Below are 25,113 nucleotides of genomic sequence, written 5' to 3'. Positions count from 1 at the left end.
ATAGAGTGATAGGAGGTTTTTTTTAATTTTTTCTCCTTTGCACGTTCACATATTTTTTGTGTAATTGTCAATTCCCTCGCATGTAAAAATATGCAACAAACCTAAGACGAGTGCCAGGACTGAATCACCCCGTTTGATGCTCGCCAGCAGCATCCTCCAGCCAATTACCAGGCATTACGGGAGATACTTGGCTATCCGAGAGAGCAGAGGACCTGCCCCGTCTCGATGAGCTGCGACATTTCCAGGCACAGAAAGGCCATTGATTAGAGGGACTCAGCTCTCAGTCTGCAGTCTATCAGCGCTCAGGGACCGGTAATCAATTCTCTAATGCCGTTTCAGCCTTCTCGCTGCGGCCATGATCCACTCCACGTCGCGGGGACATGGAGGGAAAGGTTCCCCACGTGCGCGGACACGTGTAGAAGTGGCCCCCGTCTACAAAGCTGGCGTGGGCCAAATACCGAGCCAGATGGCCGACACAAAAGCAGAGGACGGCCCCCAAATATTAATTTACCCAGTGAAGCATTGATAGAACACTGGCATTTAATGGCATTATCAAAATGAGCTCAGCTCTCCTGAGGCAGACTCTGGTTCCTGATTACCGACCATCGTTGGATCCTGTTAGCGGCAAAATCTGATCAGCGCCGTACCAGACACAAACACGGCTGGTCGGGAACTCGACTTCCAGGTCCGTTATCTCCAGGCAGCCACTTGGCTTTTTATGGGCAGTGATGTTCTCCCAGGAGTTAAGATGATGCGACTACAATACGCGATTACGCCAGGTTCTAGAGGGGCAGCGGGAAGGGAAGGTGGAGCGCCTACTTCCTCCCCGAGCTGGTTGGATCGGATGTAATTATCTCACGCGGACCATGGAGACAGAGAACTCAATCTCAATACATGTTCACTTCAGGCGGGCCGGCAAGTCAAAGTTACTGTCCGCCATTTTAACTTGGATTATTGGGTCGAAACTTTATCAGCCAGGCCGCTTCGACAGCCTGAGGGATTTCCGCAATAAGGAACCCGCTGCTTTCTGAATTAAAAGTCACAGTTTTCACCATCGCTTCCACTTGATTTTTGCCATCCGGTTATAATTTAAGCCTGCACGCCAAACGCTGAGGGGCGTTCGCCAGACCGGGCTCTGCTACTGCATAAATAATCAAGGGTTCATTTACCGACTGGTGCTGGCACAAATATGATTAAAGAGCACAATTACAGCAAGAGGAAGGTGTTTTACTTTGCTAAGTAAGTTTATTAGTGCTGAGTGCTGCTGCTAAGGGCTTCGTGCACCTTTAGCTGGCACCCTTGGGCGGCTGAAATCACGACACAAATGTACGAAGATTCACGCTGCGTATTTCTCCACTTACTTTGGCGTCTGCGTGTCGTCCACGCGGTTCCCCAGCTGGAACTCGTGGGACTTGCTGCGGTGCAGCGCCGTGACGCCCGGCAGCAGGTGGATCAGCTTGCGGCTGGGCGGCGGGGGCGTCCCGGGGGCCTTCATTTTGTTCCGCCGCCGTGTGGGTGGGGTCCCAGGCGGGGTCATGGTGTTGACCACCAAGTGAGTCCGAGGTGCTGCGTGGCCAAAATGCCTCTGACGCGGTGACGGGGGCAGGGAACGGTGCCCAGAGTCCAAGGCTTGGAAGAACCCTGCGGCGGGGCTGTCGACGCTCAGCCGATCGGCGTATAAAGGGGGGGCCAGGGCCTGGGGGCTGTGGCACATGTGCTGGTTGTACTTGGACTGGACTTTGGGGCTTTGGGAAAGCTGGAACCCGATCCACTGGCTGGCCTCTGGCTGGCACACCGGCGTGTTTTCCTTGCCTGATTCAGAGGTGGGCCACTGGATGGACCAGTCCTGCTTCACCTGGTTCCCTGGCAGAGAGAAGACAGAACGTGGACGACTCACGGCTCAAATGTGAGACAAAACTGAGACGCAGGCGAAACAAACGACTTTAATTTGCTCCGTCCGGTCATGAGAACCGGGAACACATCACGTCTCAAACAACAGCAGCAGGCAAACAGTTAACAGGTGATGAGGAATTGGCGCCCGCCGATATCTGGCAGGAAGGCGTTAGCGGCGCGGTGCAAATATGCTGATGTGGGAAAGACCAAACATGAATGGATGAACGTGTGAAGAAGGCGGGGATGAGGAAACCCAGGCCTGAGTCATAGCCACGAGCCACGAGCCAAGCGGGAGCGAAAATAAACTTTGAATGAGAAACATGGCGACCGAATTCTGAAGGTGAGCGGCCAGGACGGGTGATACTTTACCTCCGTTGCTGTGCAATTTATCCTCCTCAAGTTGCTCTTCAGAGAGACACAAAAAGAACGGGTTTATTACGGGTGAGACTGCCGGCATTAGTTGACTTCTCGCCGCAAAGTCCCAAAACTGCCTGAAAAAGCGCAACACGGGCGGACGTGACCCCCAGCAGGTGTCGCAGCTCGGATAAGTTTGACTTGGAGCTGTTGGGGATCTATTTTTGAACTCCGAATCACACCCCATGTTGCTTCCTGGCATTATTTTACATTTCATTTACGTCCCGCCCAACCCCGAAGAGACGGCAGCATCAAAAAAGACAAACTTCAAACACAATATTAACACAAGCAACATCAAATGAAGCACAGACTGTATCTGGGATAAAAGGTCCCGGGAGACTCACCGCAGAACTTAGTTAGAGACAACGCCGGCGGCCTTTTTAATTCTCTCATGTCGTGTACAAAAGGCTGTAAACATTCGAGAGTTTTCCCTGTTTGTGCCGAAACAGATGCAAACACACACGGGACGGCAGAGGAAGCTTTTCCTTTTTTCTTTTTACTATGTTTATTGTTAATAAAGACAACAAATAGAAGCTGAAGACTGGCAACTGCTCATGGAGTTGCAATTTAATAACGGCGATGAATAAAGTCCTGGAAATTTTTATTTCATTTTGTCATTTTAGCGTTTTGGTGGAGGATTAATTCAATTCTGGCTGCATATTTTTGGTTTTAGCTGTTCAGTTATTTTTGATAGTAATGGTTTTATTAAATTATTTTGCTTCTGTAGAAACATTCTAGTAACCACAAAGGAGGAATCATGTCAACGTTTATGCTACAAAACGTGAATTTGTTCCCGTTGCCCTGACAAATACCTGAAAAGTGAAGTGATGGGAGTGAAAATGCTGCCGTAGCGGAGTATGTTTATCCAGCCAAGTCCAAAATAGGACAGAAAACAACATCAGTTCAACTTCCCGAGTGGTGTTTTTGTCACTCGGCATGCGGCTCTGGGAATATTGATCCCAATTTTCCAGGATTCATTAGTCTCAAGAACATGTCAAGAGCTGATGGATGCTGGTCAATGGGGTCAGTCGGGATGCGGCTCCTCTGTCCCGAGTGCTGCCTCCGCCTGAACCTCCGTCACGGGGGCCCCGTCTCCACCTCTCCAGAAGGTCGTTGAGATGCAGAGAGGACGATCGAGCGCTCCGGAGCCCCGAAGTGGGAGGGAAAGATGCACAGGGGGGATTTAATCATGGCCAAGTAATTATGGAGGCTAAAATTGCAACAGGTCATTCCGAAGTAGAAGTGCAGCTTTTCTTCATGTGATGGAGTACAGCTAATCAATGGCCACTGAATGGTTTTTGCTACCAAGGCAACAGGAGAGCTGATGGCTTCTGGACCAAACAAGATGTCCGCCGCTTACATAACCCGAAACCCTCTTCGAAAATCAATGACAGGCTCACCGAGCAGATACGCAGGTGACGATTCTCCACAGGTGGAGCGCTGAACGCGGAAGTGCCGCTTTGGTAATGAGCGAGCGAGTATCTTAGCAACCAGCGGCGCGCTAACGGCAAAGCTCTTGTGTCTGGCAATCTAACCTGAGCAGAGAACAATCCCCTCAAGTTCAGCAGCCGGTGCTCGCGACGCCGCCGCCATCGTGCGACGCCGCCGCCATCGTGCGACGCCGCCGCCGCCGCCATCGTGCGACGCCGCCGCCATCGTGCGACGCCGCCATCGTGCGTCGCCGCCGCCATCGTGCGACGCCGCCATCGTCCGACGCTGCCTCACTGTTGCTGCTGCGTGCTGTTCAAGACGCGACAGCGTTGGGGGGGAATTACTGCTTCTCTCACACCCGGATGTGTGTTGTGATGAGTGTTGTTGGTCCGTAAAACTACACCTGCTGTCAAAACTACGGCTCTGTCCTTCTGCCCAGGTCCTGCCCCCCCCACCCCCCCAGGCAGCTGCTTCGCTCCCGTGGTGATTGATGCAAACAGGGGGGCCTCGCTCCATCAACAGGGCGATCTTAACGTGCAGACGAGGCTTCGTGGAAGGCGGATAAAAGCCTCCTGATTGGACTAATTAACAACAGATGTGTTCTTTCTTTTGGCAAAATGGCAGCCAAATGCCACGGTGACAGGGGCCGGTCCCTCTTCCACGGTGAACAGGGCTCTGTGGAAAGGCCATCCAATATCTGCCCTCTGTGGGCTGGGGGGGTGCCGGGTGCTGTCGTGGTGCAATAAGGAGACTCAAAGTTAGACAGGATGCGTCTTCTGGGCCCTTCACCTCCCTCTGCTCTTCCTCTCATCGTGCACGTCTTCCTCCCCCCACGCCGTCACACCAAATTCCCCTCGTCTGATTCCCTGTCCTTCTACCTCCTTCGCTCTCCGTTCCACTGAACGTCCTCCCTCACACACACACACACACACACACCCCACACACTGATGGCATCGGAGCCAATTAGGTGTTTAATGTGCAGCCGGCTCGGGGCAGCGGGGGGACGTTCCTCCGAAGCTCTCGGAGATTACAGAGGAAAGGCACAGAGGACTGTCGTGCAAAACAGGGATCAACACTATTAGCCCGATCCACAGAGCAACTCATAGTCAAGGAACGCGTGTGTGTGTGTGCTTGTTGAAAAGGGGTGGGCTGGTTAATGTGTGTATATCGCGGCACAAAAGACCGACCGGCTGCCTCCAAATTGTATGAGTCACCCTCGTTGCGACTGTAGGACCGCAATCCCAGGAGCCCATCGTGAAATATTCTATTAACTACCATTAGTTTCTTTCCTCTTCCATTAGAGTCAGATAAACATAAAGGACTCACATTTATTTGCCTGCACGTAATAAAAAAAAAGGATATAAATACCGCAAGACTGTAACAGGCACTGAAGTGTATGTGAGCCGCATTTAATGCAACATCTAATGAGTCACGTCTAAAAAAAACCCTTCTTTCATTCATGCCGACTGAATGTCGCTGTAATCTCGCCATAACCTCCAGATTTTAAAGGCTTAAATATAAATCTGTGCGGGAGGCTGGAACACCATCCAGTCCGGGCTTAAATGGGCTGAAGTGGACATTAGTTGCTGTGTGAGGCCAACCGAGGAAGGAGCCAAGGAGACAGGTGACAAAACTGGGAATATAAGTGGTACAGAACAAACAGGGAAGGGAAAAAAAGGGTGTTTCACTAGAAGCTGATACAGTTCACCCATGCTGTTATTAGGAGGTTTTTCTGGTACTTTGTCGCTCTTCAAAAGCACTGAGAGACGCTTCGCCACCCCTGTAAGTCACCTGTGTTGCAGGTTCTCTTGCAAGGTGTAAACACACTTGCTAAGGTTTAGCTTACTGGCAGATAAAACAGTGTAAAACAGTTTGAGGTGGGGGAGCCTTGAGATGGGTCAACGCGCAGTGAGGCAATGCAGCCGTTCTCCTGTCACTTCTCGACATAATCCACTAATTCATGTATGATGCAGCTGTAGATGATTAAATCTCTCCAGGTTCTCTTCGCCCAACGTAGCCAGAATCACCGCCGCTGACGGGAACGATGATGAATTAACGCCTGTCTCAAATTCCAGTACAGCCACCAACAGGGGGGTGTTAATAATTTGGAGAGCGCAGCTGCACACCTGCCGAATAAGAAAGAGCCTGATTTTCCAGTCAGAGGAACGAAATGAAACCCTTAAAGCTGTGGGGGATGGCCAAAATAAATCAGAATTAAGGGACTGATGAAAAAAAGCGAGTATCTGTTTTGTTAATTTACTTAATTGTTTATCAGAGCCTTGCATCTCAGAAGACATGCCATAGAACAGTGTGTGTGTGTGTGTGTGTGTGTGTGTGTGTGTGTGTGTGTGTGTGTGTGTGTGTGTGTGTGTGTGTGTTTCAAGAAGCAGGTAGCTTATTAAACCTACAGCTAAATGCTGATGGTGTTATACTGCCACCATCTGGTAAATAAGCGGTATTGCAGAAGCGCTGATCTGATAGACTGGCTTTCCGACGTGGTCTTTACCGCCACCTAGTGTACAACTATGGAACCAGAGAAACGTCGAAACTCCCCGAATATTAACTACCCTTATTAACTACATCCTACTAACTGGATGAGAAAAAAATTAATACTTCGGAAGAAGGGAATAATCAGGGGTGTGTCATGAAAGATATGTCTACTAAATTAGAGTATATTTAATGATAAGTATTTTACTTCATCAGTGTGGATACCACTATAATTGTCTGGTTTGCTCTTTGGTGTTCTGACCTGCACCTCCAAAACTACAATTAATAAGTTTAAGAAAGTATTACTTGAAAAAAAAAACATGTGATAGAAAAAAAACCTAATACTTTATATTCATTCACGTATGAGGATGTGCAATAGAGCAAAACTCAGTTCAAGTCTTTATTCTAATGCGCTTTGCTGGAAATCATTGGCACATCTTGAAATTGCAGATTGAATTAAATATTCTGCTGCTGTCTAAACAACAGCAGTATTGCTGGACTGTGTACTTGTACAGTATTGTAGATTATTTTAATTATCTACTAGCTTATCTAGTTACTGAATTTAGTTTTTTGCGACGGAAAAGAAAAACTTAAAGTCTTAAATTGTAGGTAACAGCGCCACCTAAAGCCTTCCGGTGAGAGTGAAATAGATCATTTCATCAGGGTGAAGGATGTCGAGTCATATTCACAGTTTGCTCTTTTCTCCTGATAGAAAGAGCAGCTAAAAACCACAACAGCTTCACATTAAAGCCCTGCTTTCACAAATAAGGTTCTAATTCAGCAGGCGGATGCAGGGATGCCTCCTCTAAATAAAACTCCCCTGCATCACAAGCTCAGACACACAAATGGCACCAAGTTTATGCAAATATGTTTTTTGTACAGGACTAATTATGCCGCCTGTTGTCTTCTCTCAACATATAAAATGAAACGTTAGTATAATTTGTGAAGTGAAGTGCAGAGAACTGTTCTACCTTATCTCAACAACCGTCTCAAAGGGGAATTAAATAATAAAAAGGAAAATAATTTGCACTGTTTGTATTTACGTTCAGAAGCATCATCCTGGGTGATCTGAGAGCCAATCACTGGGCACCCCCAGTATTAGTGCGATTGGTTTTTTTTTTTCTCCTCTTTAGTAAAGAATTTTAATTTTTATATACACACGTTTAAAAGTGTCCAGCACCTGTTTGCTCTGTATTTTCGAAACCAGAGGCTTTAGTTCCAGTCACAGGACCGACAGTGTGTTTGTGGAGTACTCAGACAGCTGCGGCCTTCGTCTCAGTGCCAAAAATCCCCTGAAACCCCCTCAAATGCGCCTCCGGCGTCTGTGGGATGCGTTCACACACCAGGCACGCACCACGTGCCGCCGTGAGCCCGTCTTCCTCGGCACGCCTGCGTACGTTCACGCCTGCAGATTCGATCGGTTGGACCGACCCATGGGAGCGAGTGGGCGTTTGGAAGAAAAACACCGAAGCCCGATGGGCCTCGGGGGAAAGTTGCATTTACATTTACGGGACAGCGAACGTGCACGACCAGCCGGGGACGCGCTCGACCCTTTGATGCGTCTGATGAGACGCCGCGCGTGACTCTTTAAGCCCGTTCTTTTGGTATTAAACGAAGGAATCCACGCAGTAATAATGCTGGCGGTCCTGAGAACTTGTTTGTTTGTTTATGAGGTCTTTCTGCGTCCTCACCGAGCTGGTGAGCCTTCCTGAGGCAGGACAGGGAGGCGTTGAGACGAGCGCACTCCTCCTCGCTGGCACCGAACTTCTGCAGCAGCTCGCACACCTGCTCCTCGCTCATGTCCAGCAGCCCCTCCAGGGTCACCTCGCCGGGGCTCATCTCCTGCAGCAACAGGTCACAGCAGAGGGATTATTGAAGCGCTTTAGTTGCTTTAAACAGCCACGCGAAAAGAACTTTGGGCTCTGAAACCATCCAACGTTACCTGCGTGACCTCTTTCCTCAGGTTGACGATGCGGAACCAGTGGCCGAGGCGAGGGAAGTCCTCCAGCTCGCCGCTCCGCTCCTCTAAGGCCACTTTGCGCTTGCAGGACAGCTGGCGGCTGAAGTACTTCACCAACTTCCCCTGAGAACGGAGGCAAACGGAGGAGCTGAGGCGGAGCGGCGCCAAACACGCCGGAGCTGAACACGCCCGAAAAGGTGCTGAATTAAGTCTGACCCGCATCGACCCCTGACAACGACCCCTGACATCACACAAAGGCGTCAACAACTAATTGGGGAGGCACTGGGTCGTTGCATGTTCTCCCCATGTTTGTCTGGGGCTTTTCCAGTTACCACAGACCAAAGGCTGTCAATTACCCCTCAGTGGGAGGAAATGGTGCGAGGGTGTGTCCTGTGAAAGGGCCCCCGTGACCCCCGTGACCCCCTCTGGGATCCCTGCGCGGCTGCACATCTGGGAGATTTCACTTGTGATGAAGTCGTTCCGAATTGTGTCACCGCTGCCTTTAATTGATCTGCGGACAGAAATGAACCCGCGGCGTCCTTGCTGGAACAGCTGGTGCTTTTGGTTTCCTGTTCGATCAGGTCCGATCTACGGACGCAGAGTATTCAGGACGGAGAACCCGGGACGGTGCTGCACCTGCGTGAGTGCTGACCCGAGAAGAGTAGAGAGGAGGGACTCCGGAGTCACCTCCGAACACAGAGAAGCCTGCAGCGGCGGCCCGCTAACGGCTGCAGCCGCAACTACAATAATCCCATTTTATTTATAGCTGCGGAGCCTCTAATCTGAACAAAAAGAATTAATAATAACCTTCCCTTCAGCCTCAAACTGGCGGCCTTCTCTTGAGTATTAAATGGCCACGTTTTAAGACCTTCACGGGGTTCATCAAGTTTTCTGCTGACTCAGCAAGAACCGCCACGTGCCACCGTCTCGGGCCTGAGTCCAGTGTGGTGCTGTGGTCCTGAGACTTCAGTCAGAGCTGATTTCACTCCGGGTGGTGTGCGGGTACATAAAGGCAGCGTGCAGCACGGTGGGCAGCTGCACGGACATACGCTAGCGAGGCTAACAGGCTAACAATAAGCAGAAAAACAAACTCTGGGGGTTTTCACGCCTTATTGTCCACACTCTACCTTCTGTCAAAGCCTCTCAAATATGCTGCTTTTGCTATTTAATCGACTGCAAATATTCGAGAGGTGAGCATCTGAAAACCTGCACTCGGGGAAGGAAAAGTAAAGACTGATGCTATAAGCTAAAGTGTTATGTTCTGGTCTCGCCACACAGAACAGCAGTTATTACTACAGCAGGCTGAAAATAACTTAATGGCCTGAATAGCTCCTGTAAGTTTCATAGCTGCACTTTTAGCCAAGTTAACCGGTTCTCTCTGGCTGGCGTGTGACGGTGGTGGGTCCGGTGTGACTGAGACGGGCTAACTAACAGGTGTGCACATCTTAAGGAGGTGAACGTACATGCACTTTGTTATTCTCATGACATCAACCTTCACGTTGAGGACGTCCCTCCTGACAGCAGCCACACGCCGGGGTCATGTGACACGCTCATTTACACACGACGGCAGATTTTGGCCTCAGCTCACTTAAAGGCACCGTCCTTTCACCAGACGACACATTTAGAATATGAGCTCTTAGATTTACAATATAAGATGTGCGGGGGTGCAGAGAGATCAAAGAATCAAATAGTAATCAAAAGGAAACTTTATAAGACCCTTTCCTGCTTTTAATACATTTTACAGAACTTTGAGATGCAGCGGAAACACAAACCAGATTGTTTTGGATCCAGGTAAATGAATTCCTGGACTTGTTGGTGGAAAGAAGCTCATCACCAGCGAAACACTGAACGCGCAGCTTCACGCAGCTTTACAGGAACTTTAAACGCCGCCTCTGACATCCGCAAACCCCAAACACACCAGCACAGGTGACCGAAATAACTGGTCTCCTGAAGGCGTCGGGCGGCGCTAAGGTGCCTCCAGCACAATAAACCCTTTGACGTTTTAGTTTAACATTCAGTCATCGTTACCCATAATTCCATTCTCCAACTCTGATGCTGTTTAACATTAGAAAGCCGTTGTCCATTTGCATGAAGGACACGTGAGAGAAGATCCATCCTTCATTGTCTGAGTTGACCATTCCTGCGTCACACGGGCGCCAACAATGCGTAATTATGCTAATGGGAACCAGTGCCAACACTCAGTCCGTGGAATCATAGAGGCCACTAATTTTGGTAAATCTTTTGACAAAAGTGCTGATTGAAAACAGATATCACACAGGAGGGGGAAGGAGGGGGGTCTCGTGCAACTGTCACGACCTGAGATTTTCGGGGATCTCCCCCCGTGTTGCGTTCATGACAGCTGCGTTTCCGCTGCGTGGCTTATTCTTATGTCCTCGTTTGATCAGTAAAAGGAGCCGCACAAGCCGATGCGAGGGTCCGTTTGGCTTCTCCTGAAGCGGTCTCATCAGCGTCTGCAGCCTAAATATAACAACAGGAGAACTGCAACCCACAACAGTCCATGTCCAGACCAGAATACCTCCCTCTGTCCTGGATTCGCATCAGCCTGGCTGCTGTTATGGCGACTGGGAGCCTGGGTCATTATCACACACGCAGGTCAATACTAAGCATCTTAAATGTGCAACCTAAGAAGATGAAGTGATGAATGTTGCAACATCACTCACAGTTAATTCATTAGAGCCAGACAGAGTGTTTGGGACTCAAACACTCTTTGGGGACTCATCGCCCTAATTTGACCTAGGCGGTAAAATAACTTACCTTTGTTTTACCCAATAGGCATCTGTCCTATGATAAAGCCTCAAACACGCACCATCAGATCTATTAAGAGCTGGATATTCATCATCAAAGATGGTGAAGACCGAAAACAGGGAGAAGCAGTTGTGAGTAGCGAACCTGAACTCACCACCGCGCCACAATGATGCGTTCAAGTGACTGCTAACAGGCTGCAGTGGCTGCATCTGTCCACTTTTAAACTTATCCAGATGATTTGGGAGGACTCTGATGCTGTGTAATACTGGAGAACCCACACTTTGTTCTCCAGAATCAGACGACATGCGTAAAGTTGGCGCACACGTATCTGGGCTTTGGAGGCCTTGAGTGTTCACCTGCGCTGCTTTAACCGTGTTGAAGTGCACACTCGCGGGCGACTTTATGGCCACTTTTATCGCACTTAATGGTGTTTGTTTAAACGTCCCGAGGCATCATCATAACATTCTTGCGGGCCCCGGACGCTGCGTTTCGCCTGCGGCGCCCGATGCTGAGTTTTATCGCACTTTATTGCGTGTTTTTATGTCCCATCACGGCCCCGATTTCACGACGGACAGTTTGATATTCTCAAACACGAGATTGTGACCATTACGTAACGCAATTTACGGAATCCCCCGCGGGCCAATTAAACGGTTTTTTGGGGGGGTTTTGCCACGGTTTCGGAGTAATCTGCTCTCCTTGCGTAACAGCGATGCGGGGACAGATGCGCAGGCTGCGGGCTCGGTAATGGACTGTAAACACGGACTGACCGTATAGGCCTCACATTTTACTCTGATGGAGAAGAGCCACCTTCTCACATCGCCACCTGCAGAATGCGCCAGTCTATAACAGACCACTGCAGCCCCGTAGCCCCCGATTTATGGCCCTACACAGCACCGATCGCGGCGGGCTTTTGCAGAAACCTCAGCACGTCTGTGCAACAGCGAGAGAAACGCAGCTTTGTCGTGGACGAGTAGGATGTGGGAAATATGCACCGTGGCCTAGAAAGAAAGCAGCACACGGTGACAGCCCTCCGTATCGATTCAGATAAGGATGCACGGCGAAGATTCGCGGCGCTTACCTCCAGCGTCCGTATCTCTTTCTGAGTCAAGTCGTTGGATGTGGCACATTTGGTCCGTAAACCCTCCAAACTAGAAATGCTGATGTCTATCATATTTTGCACCAACTCGCACTGTTGCAAGGCTTTCTGCAAACTAAGATGCTGCTCCTCGCTTTTTGTCATCTCCTCGTTCATAGTTTGGCGAGCAGTCGGCGTTATTCCCCCTCTTGCTCTTTCACAGGAAAAAAAATAAAGAAAAAAAAAACGGGGAAAAAAAGAAACAAAAATACCCAAGGTAATAATTCAATAAAGAAACGTGGAGGAGCCTACGGAACAGATGAACCTGCAGAGCGCCATGAAAGGAGATGCTGTGGGTTTACAGGAGAGGTTTGAGCCGTGACACCGTCGGCTCCATCGCAACAACACTCCTCGTAGTTCCTGCTGTTTCATCAAGGTGTCTTTGGCTAAATCAAACACAATACGGAGGCGCCGAGCGGGACTGCACGGTTGGCCACAGCATCCACCGGTTCCCCTTTCGTTTCGAACGGGTCTTTAAATGAAAAGACGCTCAGCGCATCATCGTCGTCATCAGCGGCGGCGGCGGCGGCAGACACAAAAAGCCTTGTGTATTTAAAGGTGCTCATATGTGGCCTGGATGCAGGTACTCCCTTGGCAGCAGCTGCATCCCGGTTCGCTCCCACCACACCGACATGTTTCCTGTCAATCAAACCCACAGCAACAGCGAGAGCGTCGCATCGCCGAAGCGCCTCCGCGAGGGGCCGCTCTCGCGAGATTTCCGCCCAGCGCAGTGGGCTTCAATCAGAGGCCCGAGAGGGGAATCAAATATTTACATTTACACCAGTTTTACGACAAATACAATGAGTCAGAGGACGCGTGAAATTAACTTGATTTAAGTGGGATTATTGTTTTATTTGGTTTGATAGGATTTAATCACCGCACACCAGGTTTTACAGTGTAAAGAGAGCACCGAAGTGCCTTTTCGTGTCAAAAGTAGTAAACAGTAAACTAGAAATATCCTGTGCAATATAATATCAGTTAAAGCGAGTCCAATTTTAACCAAAACACACACTATTAAGTATTTAAATGCAATAGTGTTAACTTGTAACGCTTGATACTAGCTTGTCTAATAGCTACAACGTGAAATATTAAATTAGCATACTTTTGTACTTTTGCTCATTATAAGTTTAGAAAATATAGATGTAATTTAAAAAAAAACCTTTTTCTACAAAATCATGTCGTTATTTAATGTTTCGGTCCGACAGTTCCCATGATGGGCATGTTTCCGGTCAGACGTCCACGTGACCTCACACAGCGATCCCATTGGTCGTACGTGGTGACGTTGACGCAGACTTTGTAGTGGAACGCGCCAAACACGCCTCCGTGCAAGTGTTTTGAGAACATCCTCTCGTCTTGCAGTTAACCCTCTAAAAAATTAGGCATATATTTTTAGAAATTTAACATGTCTTCCAACAGTAAAACACCCTTACAGAAGCGAAACTTACCCTGGTAAGTAAAGACGTATTGTAACTCGTTAGTGCTAGGTAAGCCACTCTGGATACAAGCTAGTACCTAGCCTCGATATGCTAAATCTATACTAGCATCTCTGCCAATCCAGCTGTAAAATAACCTTTATTTTCAGAACATTGATGCTACTTTTTATTTATTCATTATTGTCACTCAAAGATGGTGCACTTAAAATGTCAGAAGGTCTTAAGAATATGACGTTGACGTTTGTTTACACCAGGACACAGCGAAAACTACTAATAAGGGAATTGTGATCAAAAAATATACTTCCCGAAACATTTATTTTGCAAAACCATGTCGACGACATTCATTTATGTCTGTTCTCCTTCCAGGGTAGAGAAATACAGACCGCAGAAACTCGACGATCTGATCTCCCACAGAGACATTCTCAGCACCAGTAAGTTAAAGTTTCACCATTCAGGTTCCACAATCAGCAAACACAATTAAACATTTCATTAGACAGAATGTCTCTGAATGTTGCTGACTGGTATCTAAGTTTAAATGTAGCTTTGTTCGTGTGAAAACAGTGGTTAGAATTCACAAATTACACAAGACAACCATGACACATTTGAGTGTGTAAGAAAGGCAGATTTCTTTTGTCTTCAGTTCAGAAGTTTATCAACGAGGACAAGCTCCCACATCTCTTGTTCTACGGCCCCCCCGGAACAGGGAAAACCTCCACCATTCTGGCCTGTGCCAGACAGCTGTACAAGGACAAAGAGTTCAACTCCATGGTTTTAGAGGTGCACCGCAGTTCTGTGTTAGCACTTTGTGAGGCCTCTTTTCTTCGCTATTTCACACTAAATTTGGTGTTTCGCAGTTAAATGCATCAGACGACCGAGGTATCGACGTCGTACGTGGTCCAATTTTGAGTTTTGCCAGCACCAGGACCATTTTCAAGTAAGGTGGACCTCAACACTTTGTAACCCACATCAACAAGAGAACCCCCCCCCAACTGCTGTGTTCTTCTCCGCCAGGAAGGGCTTCAAGTTGGTGATTCTGGACGAGGCTGATGCCATGACCCAGGATGCCCAGAATGCACTGCGGCGAGGTGAGGCCATCTGTTTGTCCGGGCGTTGCCCACTGAGAGCCACATGGCTCAGTGAGCAGCCAGACAGTTTACTGACTGTCAGCTTGTGCACGGAGCGGCTCCTTTTGCACTAATACGTAGCGGAATTTTACCTCTGTTATTCCATAAAAGAAGTTCTTTACCTCTGGATCTAAATAAGCATGTACCCTTTAAGAATACAGGATATTCTTGGAAATGGGTTGTAGAATATTCCAATCGTCTCTCTGATGTTCTGTAACATTCATTTGCGCCCTCGCTCGTTGCATTTCAGTGATCGAGAAGTTTACAGAAAACACTCGCTTCTGTCTCATCTGCAACTACCTGTCCAAGATCATCCCAGCTCTGCAGTCCCGGTGCACCAGGTTCCGCTTCGGCCCGCTGTCCCCAGATCAGATGATCCCCCGGCTGGAGCATGTAATCCAGCAGGAAAGGTGTGTGTGTGTGTGTGTGTGTGTTTGGGAAGTTAGAAGAAAGTTAGTATTTTACAAGCTGCACCGTTTCTCTTTGCTATCATCTGTTAATTCTCTCTTGCAGCATTGACATAACTCCAGACGGAATGAAGGCCATTGTGACTTTATCATCGGGCGACATGAGAAGGTCTCTCAACATATTGCAGGTGTGCTGAAAGCCTCTGAACTATCACATCATCAGCTAAATGGCTTCAGAGGCTAAAGCTGGGAATTAAAAAAAAAAATTGTGTTTATTAAATGTTACACAGTTATCCTGATGTACTGACAAGTTAAATTGGGTTATTTATACGTGACCACTGTGGTTACAGAGCACCAGCATGGCTTACGGGAAGGTCACAGAGGAAACGGCGTACAACTGCACAGGTCACCCCCTCCGTTCAGATATAGCCAACATCCTGGACTGGGCCCTCAACAAAGATTTCACCACCGCGTACAAGCGTATCCGTCACTTTGCTGGGTCCATTTGAGATCCCATCTGGCTTCACTGAAAATCACCTGTCACGGTTTCCTAGTTTAATTATCTTCTTGCTTTAGCTGTTTTCTTTTTGCCTGTGCGTTTCTCCTTAACACCTGCTCCATAGAAATCCTGGAACTCAAGACTCTGAAAGGTTTGGCCCTGCAGGACATTCTAACTGAGGTTCACCTGCTGATACACAGAGGTGAGATAGCTGAAGCTTGCAGCATACAGTTGCTAAACTGGTGCAGCCAGTCTGTCCACAGGGAACAACTATGTTATTGATCTTTAGCTTCACGCAGACTCACCTGCTCATGAGCAAGCCCAGCTACATTTTTTTTAACATTTTTAAATCTTATAAACCATTATTGTGATAAAACAGTTATAGTAGCATTAAAACCCAAGTTGCAAAATTATTACTGAAGAGTTTCGTGGCGTTCATCCGCCACCAGGGGGCAGTCAAAGCGCTGTTCTATTTTTACAATCTTAGGTTGAATAAAATGGAATAAAGCAGGTTTCCATGAACACCTAAGATCTAGTTAATATCTTAACCAACACAAGTGTCAATTAAATGTGTGCCTTGCTCTCAGAATCTCACAGTATTGAAGATAATTATGTTTTGCCCCCCATCAGTTGACTTTCCTCCGGATATCCGAATTGGCCTGCTCATCAAACTGGCTGACGTGGAGTAAGTAGGACCACTCGCGAGCCAACTAAGCCACCATTTATCGGAAATGTTTTTACTGGACTTGTCATGTGGTTCTTTAGGCACAGACTGGCCTCAGGGACCGATGAGAAGATCCAGCTCAGCTCCATGGTCGCAGCCTTCCAGGCGGTGAGAGACTTCGTGGCGAGCGAGGCCTCGTAACATCGTTTTACCCCTCCCAGCAGGTCCGTCTGATACCAGGGCGCACGGCGTTACTTCATGTCATTTACTGATATTCATTAAACGGGCGTGAACACGTGTTTAAGTTTGTTTATTAAAAGTATTTCCCCCAAAATCCAGTTTGAATACTCAACCATAAAGTAGTAGTGCATGTGATAAACAGAAGAATTAGAAATGCATATACATCTGGTATTTACACAATAAATTAGAAGTATAAAATAGTGAATCAAGCATGTGAACATTAAGTTTATGCATCGTCCTCCAGTAGTAGTGCAATAGATTAAATAAATCTTTAGGAATCTTGCATCTAAAAGATTCTTGTAATAAATCAAGCAATAAAAGGATGTTTTTTTGTTTTGTTTTTTTTGTTTTTAGGAATGATTAAGAATCATTTGTTAAAGTACGTTGTTGCATCGTTAGCGTGGCGATTCAGCCGTCCCAGTCTTCCTCCTCGGAGGAGAAGCAGCAGGTCTTCAGGTGCTCGGGGATGTTCCTGTAGGTCAGGTACTCGATGATCCTCTTGGGGAGGGGCAGCGGCTGGATCTGGTGCGTGGAGACGGAGTGGCGCAGGCTGGATCGGCACAGGTGGCGCAGGCTGGGTAGCGTCACCGGAGTCTTCCAGAACCTGACGTGACCGTCTCTGGTTCTGGAAAGAGGGTTCAGGGTCGATGTTCCATGTGCGCCGACAAGGATCGAATAGTTCTGAGCATCGTCCGAAGTGGCCTCGGGACCCCGGTGTGGAGGCTACTTACCCCGTGGCGACGACTCCGCCTTGTGGATGGTAGTTGCAGCACAGTCCGTTAGATTGCCGGTCTGCTCTCGTCTGCATCGCCATCCCTTTAGTTCCGGGCTCCCAGATCCGGAGAGCCCTGCAGACAAACGTCTCGCTCCTTTTCTATCGCTCTGGTTTTGCGACGAGGACGTTATTGCTGAAATACTCACCTGTCGTCCGTCACGATCGCCAAGTACAGCCCGTCTGGAGAAAACTGGATGGAGGAGATCTGGTTCTGCCCATAGTCCTCAAAGTAGTCGCTGCGGATACAGGGAAGAAGACGTCTGCACCTCTGTTGTGATTTCAGTTGGAAGGTGTTAGCAGTAAAAATGGCAATAACAGGTTGAGGAGGTGGTGCGGGACACCGGGCCATGCTGACAGCGCGTCAGATGTAAACAGGGATAGCGAGCACGGGACGCCTCGTACTGGCCCGTCATCAAAAAAGGACAAGAAAATACACACTCGGAGGCTCTTTCGCGACAGGACGGGCGTAATCCGAGCATCTGAGACCGAACCTACATCAGCGTGGCCAGCTTCTCGGCGGTATACGGGTCCCAGAGGTCGATCCACCAGCTGGAGCCGCTGAAGGCCGCGGTGGCGAGCAGCGCCCCGTCAGGAGAGAAGTCGCAGGAGGACAGGAGGTACAGGGTCTTACGGGTTCCTCCTGTCAGGTTCCTGATGAATGTGTACGAGCGCAGGCTCCAGAGACACACCATCTGAAGACAGAGGAGGCTTCATTAGTGCCGCTGGGTCCCAGGGTGTCACGCCGGGCGTGACTGCGGCGTGTTGGCGGCGTCCTTCGGGAGACGCCTTCAACGGAGGCCTCACCCGGTCAAATCTGCCGACCGAGGCGATCATGCTGCAGTCGGGCGACACGCTGCAGCAGCTGATCCAGTCTTTGTGGCCGGAGAGCACCTGCACCCGTTTACCTACAACACACGGAAGGGGGAAAAAAGCTGTATTTCTACCAACAGATTAGGCAGAACGCCGGATCATCTGACGCCAGCGAGCGTTGTCTCTGGATCTAAACACGCCGCTGATGTCGCTCCGATTGGAAATGCAAGCGTTTACATGATTACAACACATGATTACAAGACATGCTGCCCAGTGAATGATGCAGGGAGGAACATCAGAGATGTGCGTCTCCTAATATAATTAGCTACCGTCACGAGGCAAATTGTGTTTCTAAAAGGTTTTTTTAATCACTAGAACTCTGTCAGATCAGCCTGGAGGCCATGAAGTGGATGGATTATTAATCCGAGGAAGGTTTTAATCCCGAACGTGTGAATAACTGGCTTTAAAAGCAGCCTGGAACTTTGGGAAACGTTGCAGCAAACACGCGATGCTTTGAGGAGGTGAGACGACAAACACTTGAATTACTGTCTAACGATTATAATTAGCAGGAGGAGGAGGAGGAGGGCTGGAAGGGATTTTAGCGTCGAGTGAAAGATTAGACTCTGTTGATGGTTTTGACTTTCAACACCTCAGCACTTCATCCTGGAGACCAAGTTGATGCTCGTGGCTAAAAACAACGCAAAAAATCCTAAAAACGTTCCAGAGACGCTGCATTTACAAGGCTGTTGGACCTTCATCTCCAAGACAGTCATGTCAGAGTCCGAGGAACCAGCCAGCCGCCCTTCTCTCCTCCACCCGAATATAAACACCCTCTCTTTCTTTAGAGCATGGTGGCGTCATTTTAGAGGAAGCTAAACACTCATTAAAGGTTGTGATCAAATGAGTGAAAACAATACTCATCCTGGATTAAGTTTGCACGTACCTTTGTGAGCCAGGTCCCAGATCCTCAGCGTCTTGTCTCGAGAAGATGATATGAGCGTGAGCGTCCCGTTCTGAGGGAAGACCAGGTCTCTCACCACGCCTTCATGGCCGTGGAGATCGAACACAGCCTCGCCTGAAGACAGATTAAAACTTCAGCCGATGTTGAAAAGCTGGAAAAGGCATCCGGCCGGCAGAGGCCTCACCTGTTAACACATTCCAGATTTTGATGATGCCGTTCTCCAGGCCCGTGGCCAGGAGCAGGCTGCTGCTCCCTTTGGTTGGTGCTCTGGACGGAGGGGTCCCTCCGGAGGATTTTGGAGGCCTTGGTCCGAAGGCCAGACCCCAGACGGGATGACCGCAGCTGAAGCTTTTGTCTCCGCGGTCGGTATCGGCGTTCTGACTGTCTCTGAGAGGGAGCGTGGAGACATTTTAAACATGTAGGAGGTGTGAAGTTAAGCTAATTTATGATGCTGCCTTTAAGTGCAGTGGGAAATAGAAATGTATTTACAGAAAATTACATCTAACCAGGTTATATGTGAACACATCTACGCCTTCATCATAAAGCTTACCTTATTTATTTACCATATTAGATAAAAATATATAATTTACACGGAAGGATCAGCTGCTAAAGAATAAAATAGTGTATCAAACATCTTATTTCCTTCAAGTCTGTTGATGTATTGTTAATCTTTATGTTGTCTATTTGACATAGTTGCAAATTGGACATTTAATCATCAGAATTTAAATGAATAACGAATGTTGTTGGGTAGATGTTAAAATATGTTTTTACATGAATACAAAGACAAACATTAATCGAGTGCCGATAACCTAAAACGTTTTAGATATTATCTTGACGTCTGAACCGATTCGCCCACCGATACTAAAGTGTACGATGCTCCTGAACGCACCGTGCGTGGATGGATTAAAAGATAGACCTACACGGAGTCGAGGGGCCAAGCGACCACCCACACGATCCCGTGTCCCATGGACCAGGCGAACCAGTCCCCCTTCGGGGAGAAATCCACCCTCCACGTCTCGCATCCTGCTCGCCCCTCCAAGGACGGCGGGCGCCTGGTCTTCAGCTCCAAGAGGAGAGTCGGGTTGGACGCTGAGAGCAGGACGGGAAAGAAAAGCAACATTCATTAAAATGCATTCATCCTCCGCTCCAGTGCCCCTTTCTTCCCCCCCCCCCCCCTCTGGATGTTTCTCCAGGCTCCGCCGCCGCCTGGATACCCGGACCCACACTCACACGTCGCCGGTGGCTCCGCGTTCTTTTCCGTGGAGCACATCGTCGCCTTCACCTGCTCGTCCTCACGGTCCGGTCCCGGTTCGGTGGCCGTTCATGAGCGGAGACGGTCGGGTTCGCTGGGGTGTTGAACGTGCGCTTCCTGGAGCCCGACGCACCCTGGACCATTGGAGCCTCGGTCCGGTTGCCCGCTGTCGTCACGTTTCTCTCATTACGTAACCACATTGCAACAGGCCACGCCCCTTAGAAACGCGAGAAATTGCGTTTTAACCAGATTTTCTTCGGATTTTTATATCATATTTCCTAAAGTTTCATTAAGAAAAAGGATACGCGAGTTCAGAGCTACACCCTGGTTTCACATGTCGGGTTACACACTGTTAATTATTGGCTAAACTGTCAATAATTAATGGAATAACACAATAAAACCCGACTAGAAAATCACCGCCATCACCCTGGACATATACTTTTACTCTTAACTACATTGACAAGATAAAGTTGCGTTTTAAAAACATACAAAAGAGGCTCTAATGAGGAAAATGAGACATTTATTATCAAAGCAGTCAGTGAAGAAAGAAACCAATGATAAAAGCTGTTTTTTTAAAAAGATTTATTTACAATCTGAATCATTAATCCTATCGCTGATTTCTCATTTCAATACAACCCCAATACAAGGGACATATTTTACACGATTAAGGAGAAAACGTGGACATTGTCCAACTGTGGCCCCTGTGTCACGGTTTCCGCCCGCTCCTGAATGACTAACTGACTCCACCACATTTTTACAATAGTCGAGTTCACAGTCGCAGGTTCAACAGCATTAGTGGAGGAGTTTAAACCACGCTTCTCTCACCAGCTTCATGTCTGCCTTCAGTGTCCCATTTAAAATGCTCCATAGATAATAAAAACAAGTTTAAATCCCATTTTAAAAATAATTTAAATGCTTTTTTTTTTTTTACAGTGATTCTGTTCACATTCTTTCTGGGAGTACATTTCTAATGTAAGTATAAAAACACCCCAAACCTAAAATGTAACAAGACTTTCTGGCTCTTCTGTCTCTACCGTGTCCTCCTGCTGGACGGGGCTGGGGTCGGGACCTTCCGGGTCCTCCTGGTCGCCTTAACAAAACCAACAATGAATTTTTTTTAAATGGACAAATTCCACGCAGCATCGGCGAGGCGAGAGCGTACTTGATGGGATCCTGTGTATCTGGACGAGCGTCGTTTGGTGCCCGTTGGTCAGCGGTGGCAGGCGGGGAACGGCGTCCTGGAAAACCGGCTCGTCATCAGACTCCACCAGGTTCATGACGTCTCCTCCGTCCTCCTGCCTGCAGAGCAGAGGCGCGATCGTGTCCAGAGATTTAGAATATGACTATTATATATAGATATAGATATATTATTATATTATTATACATCTATATGACTATAGAATATTAAATCCTCTGAAATAACCAGGTAAAAGAGCGCATGGTGAAACAGACACATTCTGTAGTTGTTCCATTTGCTTTAACTGGCAACGCTGAGCTTCTACCTGCAGCATGAGGGAGCTGCATCAAGCTGAAGATCTGCAGGGCTCAAAATTCCCACAGACCATAAACACAACACACCAACCAAACTGTAAAACCATGGACAAATAAAGATGAAATGCAACTTTTACATAAATAAGCAACCCGCCCCCACCACCACTACCACCCCCTGGGGCTGCATTTGGACCTGGTTTCCTGTCCTGCCAGGCAGAAAATGGTCCACCAAGACAAGCGGGAGCCCAGGTGAAAGATTGGCCCTCGTGGTAGAACCTGGCTGGGTCAGGGCCCTCGACACCCCTGATGTAGACTGCGTTACCACTGTTGAAAATGCTTTATTAGACACTTGAACGCAACATTACTGACCTGACACCACGTCCTGGAAAACAGACAAAACAGAAATTAGTCATACAACCCGGTTTAATATCACTGGGGAACTTTTCTGCTCATATTACCGAGACAGACTCGGTGCCGGTTGGAGTAAAGCGACTTGGCGAGCACGATCGGCGAAGCCACGATGACTGCCGCCACGAAGATCCCGATGATCACTCCCGTGTAGGCAGACGAGGCTGTGGAGGCAAAACAGGAGGTCAGGAGGGAAACCGAGGGAGGGGGAGCGGGTTTATCAGCATTCCGGCACATCCGGACGCCCGCAGTGACAAGTCTGCACTGACTGACTGTGAACGAACGTCGCCGCCAGACTCACTCCGCACTGTGAGGTAGACTTCCAGCTCGCGGACGCCGAGCAGATTCTCGCTGCGGCAGAAGTAGACGCCCTCGTCGTCCTTGCTGACGTTGCGTATGGTGAGCCGGAGGGCGGGGCCGTCCTCGGACAGCGCGTACTTGAGCCCCGGCGTCACGTCCTCCTGCTGGAGCCCCTTTCGCCACGTTGTGTTAGCGGGGGGGGCGGACGTGGCCTCCGTGCACGTCAGGGTTATGCTGTCGCCCTCCTGCGCCATCGCCAGCGGCTCCCCCTCGGGGAAGGGAGGCCCTTGGGGAGAGGACGCTAGTTTGTGGACACGATAACGATCCACCTCGGACATTAGCAAACGTGTCAACGTGCTTCCGCACCGTCACTGTTGACAGATGTGCCGACGCGTGACACAGCTGACTCACAGGCTGTTGACGTTTGTCTTTTGCAACACTGTCAAAACACGCCCGCGCTAGCTACACCTCTCAAACTAATGGCGTGGGGCCTGTTAGCAGGCTGATGAGGAGCTTTCATATCCTTTCAATTGGGACGTTTAGGAACGTTTCCATTTGTAGCGCTGCAAGAATTGAGTTTCCCCTCTTCTAATCTGGACACCGACATCTGGAGGCTACTTACTGATGGTGAGCGTACACGACTTCCCCGTCTCGGGAGCCAGCGCCACGTGTCGGGCCACGCAGGTCAGCTTCTGCCCGTCTGACAGCGAGGAGCGGTTCAGCAGCAGCGACAGGTTGTCGGTCACCTCCGACGCGTAGGTGCGGTCTTCCCGATGTTCCACCCAGCTCAGCCTGGGGGTGGGATACGTTCCGGGCCAGGTGCAATTAAAGAGAGCATGAGATGGGTCCTGCACTGGGGTCCACATACACTCCGGGTGTCTGTCTGAGACGTCTGCCCAGAAGACGTGCGCCAATTATCAGCCCGCTCCTGTTTCTGTCACCCTCAAACGTGCGATACTCACAGTACACCAGCAGCTCCGAGCTGGCCTCGACCCCCTGCTGAGTGACGTTGTCGAGGGAGCTGCAGACGTAGAGTCCCTGATCGCCCGGCTGGATGGCTGCGATCCTGAAGACTAACCAGGGTCCAGAGGTGGAAACCAGCGACCCGTTGCTGGCCGCAGCCCCGCGGAAGGCCCACGCGAGTTCCCGGGACGAGCCAGAGGAAGTGGAGCAGTTAAAGGAGACGTCGGAACCCCGGGACACAAAGAGAGTGCCGTTGGAGAGGGCAGAGGCCGGACTGATGGATGTGGTCAGATTCCCTGGATCGCCTGAGGGGAAACGGAGCGATATTGTCACGCCAGGACGAGCTTTGGTTGGCAAAGAAGCGGCCCTTGAATACAATAAAAGATCTAATTATTGTTCTCAAACTGATACCAGTGGATGATTAACTAAAAGGTTACTTTCAAACTCAGATTCTGGACTACGTTTTGCTGTAATAAGTAATCTTTCCAGGACGTAGAGTCATCTTGGGTACTAGTTTTGATGGACCTCACTGGTAACGCGCAGTCGGACTTGTGCCAGGAAGGTGCTGTTATCCTGCAGGGTGGCGTTGCACAGGTAGCTGCCCTCATCTCCGGGAGTCACCTCCGCGATGTTTAGGGTGCCGTCAGGAAGGAGGCTCAGCCTTTCACCGCCCGGCAAGGCGCCCTGCTCCGGACCGCCACCGCGGATGAGTTCCCGCCCGTTTCTGGCCCACGTCGTCGACCTCGGAGCCAGACCGCCGGCGGAGGAACACGGAAGTAGCACGATGTCGCCGGGTGAGACCGTCAGTGTCGCATCGCTGGAACCTTCGCCCGAAAGTGCGGCTGCAACCACCCCAGAGAGGGAAGAACACGCACCGTGAGGCGGCTCCCGCGCTCACCTGTCCCACCCGATACGTCTGTAGAAAACTCACCTGTCGTCCACAAACACGCGTGGAGAAACGATAGTGCTGCGAGGATCATCGTGGTCGACTTTGGGACAGGTTACATCGCCCTCGGAAGGGCAGAACAAATGGCTTCCAGTCCAAACCTGTCCGACTAGTCCACCTGTGTGAGCCGCTCTGCAACTCTGACAAACATGCTCGATACCAGTGCGCCCATTACACCCCAGCACCCAGGACGCAGCAGGGACCAGTTACACGTAAAGGTTCCCCGACCCCCCTTTGCTGTTTGGAAGGTAAGATCATATTGATCCAGAAACCTTATCACTAATAGGCCACACCCTGCCCTCACCTTTTTAAAGGCGCAGTCACACTCTTTTTCTTAAACACATGTAATAGTTGTGAAGTAAAATGCCCCATTGGTGTATAAATATCGATCTATATATATTATATTACAAAACTCACACTAATACGAGGCTAGAATTGTGTGCGTTGAACTGTTTTCTGTAAGATTAAGTGTTCTGGCAAGGACAAGAAAAAATGCAGGAGGATTATTTAATGCTACGTTTATGTACCCCAAATGGGCGTCGATAATGACGTCACTTTCCCGGTGTTATGACAGTCTGCAAATCATTCAAGTGTTATAATATTTATCACTGATCTCAAATTCTAGCCACAGCAATTACTTTTTTTTTTTTTTTTTTTTTTACAAATGGCTGCATGGGATCCTTCCCCTCTCTCTATAAATATGTATAAATCTTTATCTTTTTACGTCTGCAAGCATAACTGTCAGAGACCATGT

At 49.0% G+C, this 25,113-nt stretch overlaps 4 protein-coding genes and 1 long non-coding RNA gene across 9 annotated transcripts in view; 2 read left to right on the top strand and 3 right to left on the bottom strand.

Annotated features, from left to right (window-relative positions):
• The window catches only part of ksr2 (kinase suppressor of ras 2), a 54,864-nt gene extending 42,081 nt beyond the window's left edge, over positions 1 to 12,783 (bottom strand). For 2 of the 3 annotated variants that reach the window (XM_057034016.1, XM_057034015.1), the window contains exons 1-5: positions 12,030 to 12,782; positions 8,168 to 8,308; positions 7,917 to 8,067; positions 2,263 to 2,298; positions 1,362 to 1,863 (exon numbers count right to left, since the gene is read on the bottom strand). In XM_057034016.1, the coding sequence (XP_056889996.1) occupies positions 1,362 to 1,863; positions 2,263 to 2,298; positions 7,917 to 8,067; positions 8,168 to 8,308; positions 12,030 to 12,203 (1,004 nt within the window). In that variant the 5' untranslated portion in view covers positions 12,204 to 12,782. Of the gene's footprint in view, positions 1 to 1,361; positions 1,864 to 2,262; positions 2,299 to 7,916; positions 8,068 to 8,167; positions 8,309 to 12,029 lie in introns of all 3 variants that reach the window. The other variant, XM_057034017.1, reaches the window with a different exon arrangement.
• A 585-nt stretch (positions 12,784 to 13,368) lies between these two features.
• On the top strand, positions 13,369 to 16,512 carry rfc5 (replication factor C (activator 1) 5). Its single transcript, XM_057034027.1, has 11 exons — positions 13,369 to 13,535; positions 13,886 to 13,950; positions 14,160 to 14,296; positions 14,374 to 14,453; positions 14,531 to 14,604; positions 14,894 to 15,053; positions 15,157 to 15,238; positions 15,401 to 15,530; positions 15,674 to 15,751; positions 16,180 to 16,234; positions 16,315 to 16,512. Exons 1-11 carry the CDS (start codon positions 13,489 to 13,491, stop codon positions 16,412 to 16,414), a joined length of 1,008 nt encoding a protein of 335 aa, XP_056890007.1. The 5' UTR covers positions 13,369 to 13,488; the 3' UTR covers positions 16,415 to 16,512.
• wsb2 (WD repeat and SOCS box containing 2) lies at positions 16,508 to 20,447 on the bottom strand. Its single transcript, XM_057034026.1, has 9 exons — positions 20,230 to 20,447; positions 19,920 to 20,088; positions 19,184 to 19,386; positions 18,982 to 19,113; positions 18,033 to 18,133; positions 17,724 to 17,920; positions 17,375 to 17,464; positions 17,185 to 17,301; positions 16,508 to 17,078 (listed from the first exon to the last, which is right to left on the bottom strand). The coding sequence occupies exons 1-9, from the start codon at positions 20,267 to 20,269 to the stop codon at positions 16,862 to 16,864; spliced, it is 1,266 nt and encodes a 421-aa protein (XP_056890006.1). The 5' UTR covers positions 20,270 to 20,447; the 3' UTR covers positions 16,508 to 16,861.
• On the top strand, positions 17,914 to 18,882 carry LOC130526396 (uncharacterized). The gene is made up of 2 exons (XR_008950719.1): positions 17,914 to 18,341; positions 18,414 to 18,882. It is a non-coding gene; the product is annotated as an uncharacterized LOC130526396 (long non-coding RNA).
• A 307-nt stretch (positions 20,448 to 20,754) lies between the features above and the next one.
• Positions 20,755 to 24,621, bottom strand: vsig10 (V-set and immunoglobulin domain containing 10). 3 transcript variants are annotated; one of them, XM_057034024.1, is made up of 9 exons: positions 24,345 to 24,619; positions 23,944 to 24,255; positions 23,413 to 23,718; positions 23,073 to 23,342; positions 22,452 to 22,736; positions 22,201 to 22,314; positions 22,112 to 22,124; positions 21,414 to 21,550; positions 20,755 to 21,341 (listed from the first exon to the last, which is right to left on the bottom strand). In XM_057034024.1, the coding sequence occupies exons 1-9, from the start codon at positions 24,391 to 24,393 to the stop codon at positions 21,247 to 21,249; spliced, it is 1,581 nt and encodes a 526-aa protein (XP_056890004.1). In that variant the 5' UTR covers positions 24,394 to 24,619; the 3' UTR covers positions 20,755 to 21,246. The 3 variants fall into 3 exon arrangements, with proteins under 3 accessions (XP_056890004.1, XP_056890003.1, XP_056890005.1); XM_057034023.1 differs by lacking the exon at positions 22,112 to 22,124 and having other exon boundaries at positions 21,414 to 21,546; positions 22,184 to 22,314; XM_057034025.1 differs by lacking the exons at positions 22,112 to 22,124; positions 23,944 to 24,255 and having other exon boundaries at positions 21,414 to 21,546; positions 22,184 to 22,314; positions 24,345 to 24,621.
• Positions 24,622 to 25,113: the final 492 nt, after the last annotated feature.

The sequence above is a fragment of the Takifugu flavidus genome, chromosome 5 (assembly GCF_003711565.1).
Source record: "Takifugu flavidus isolate HTHZ2018 chromosome 5, ASM371156v2, whole genome shotgun sequence".
NCBI lineage: Eukaryota > Metazoa > Chordata > Actinopteri > Tetraodontiformes > Tetraodontidae > Takifugu > Takifugu flavidus.
The sequence above is the reverse complement of the archived record's forward strand: the minus strand, read 5'-3'. Positions and strand labels throughout refer to the sequence as shown.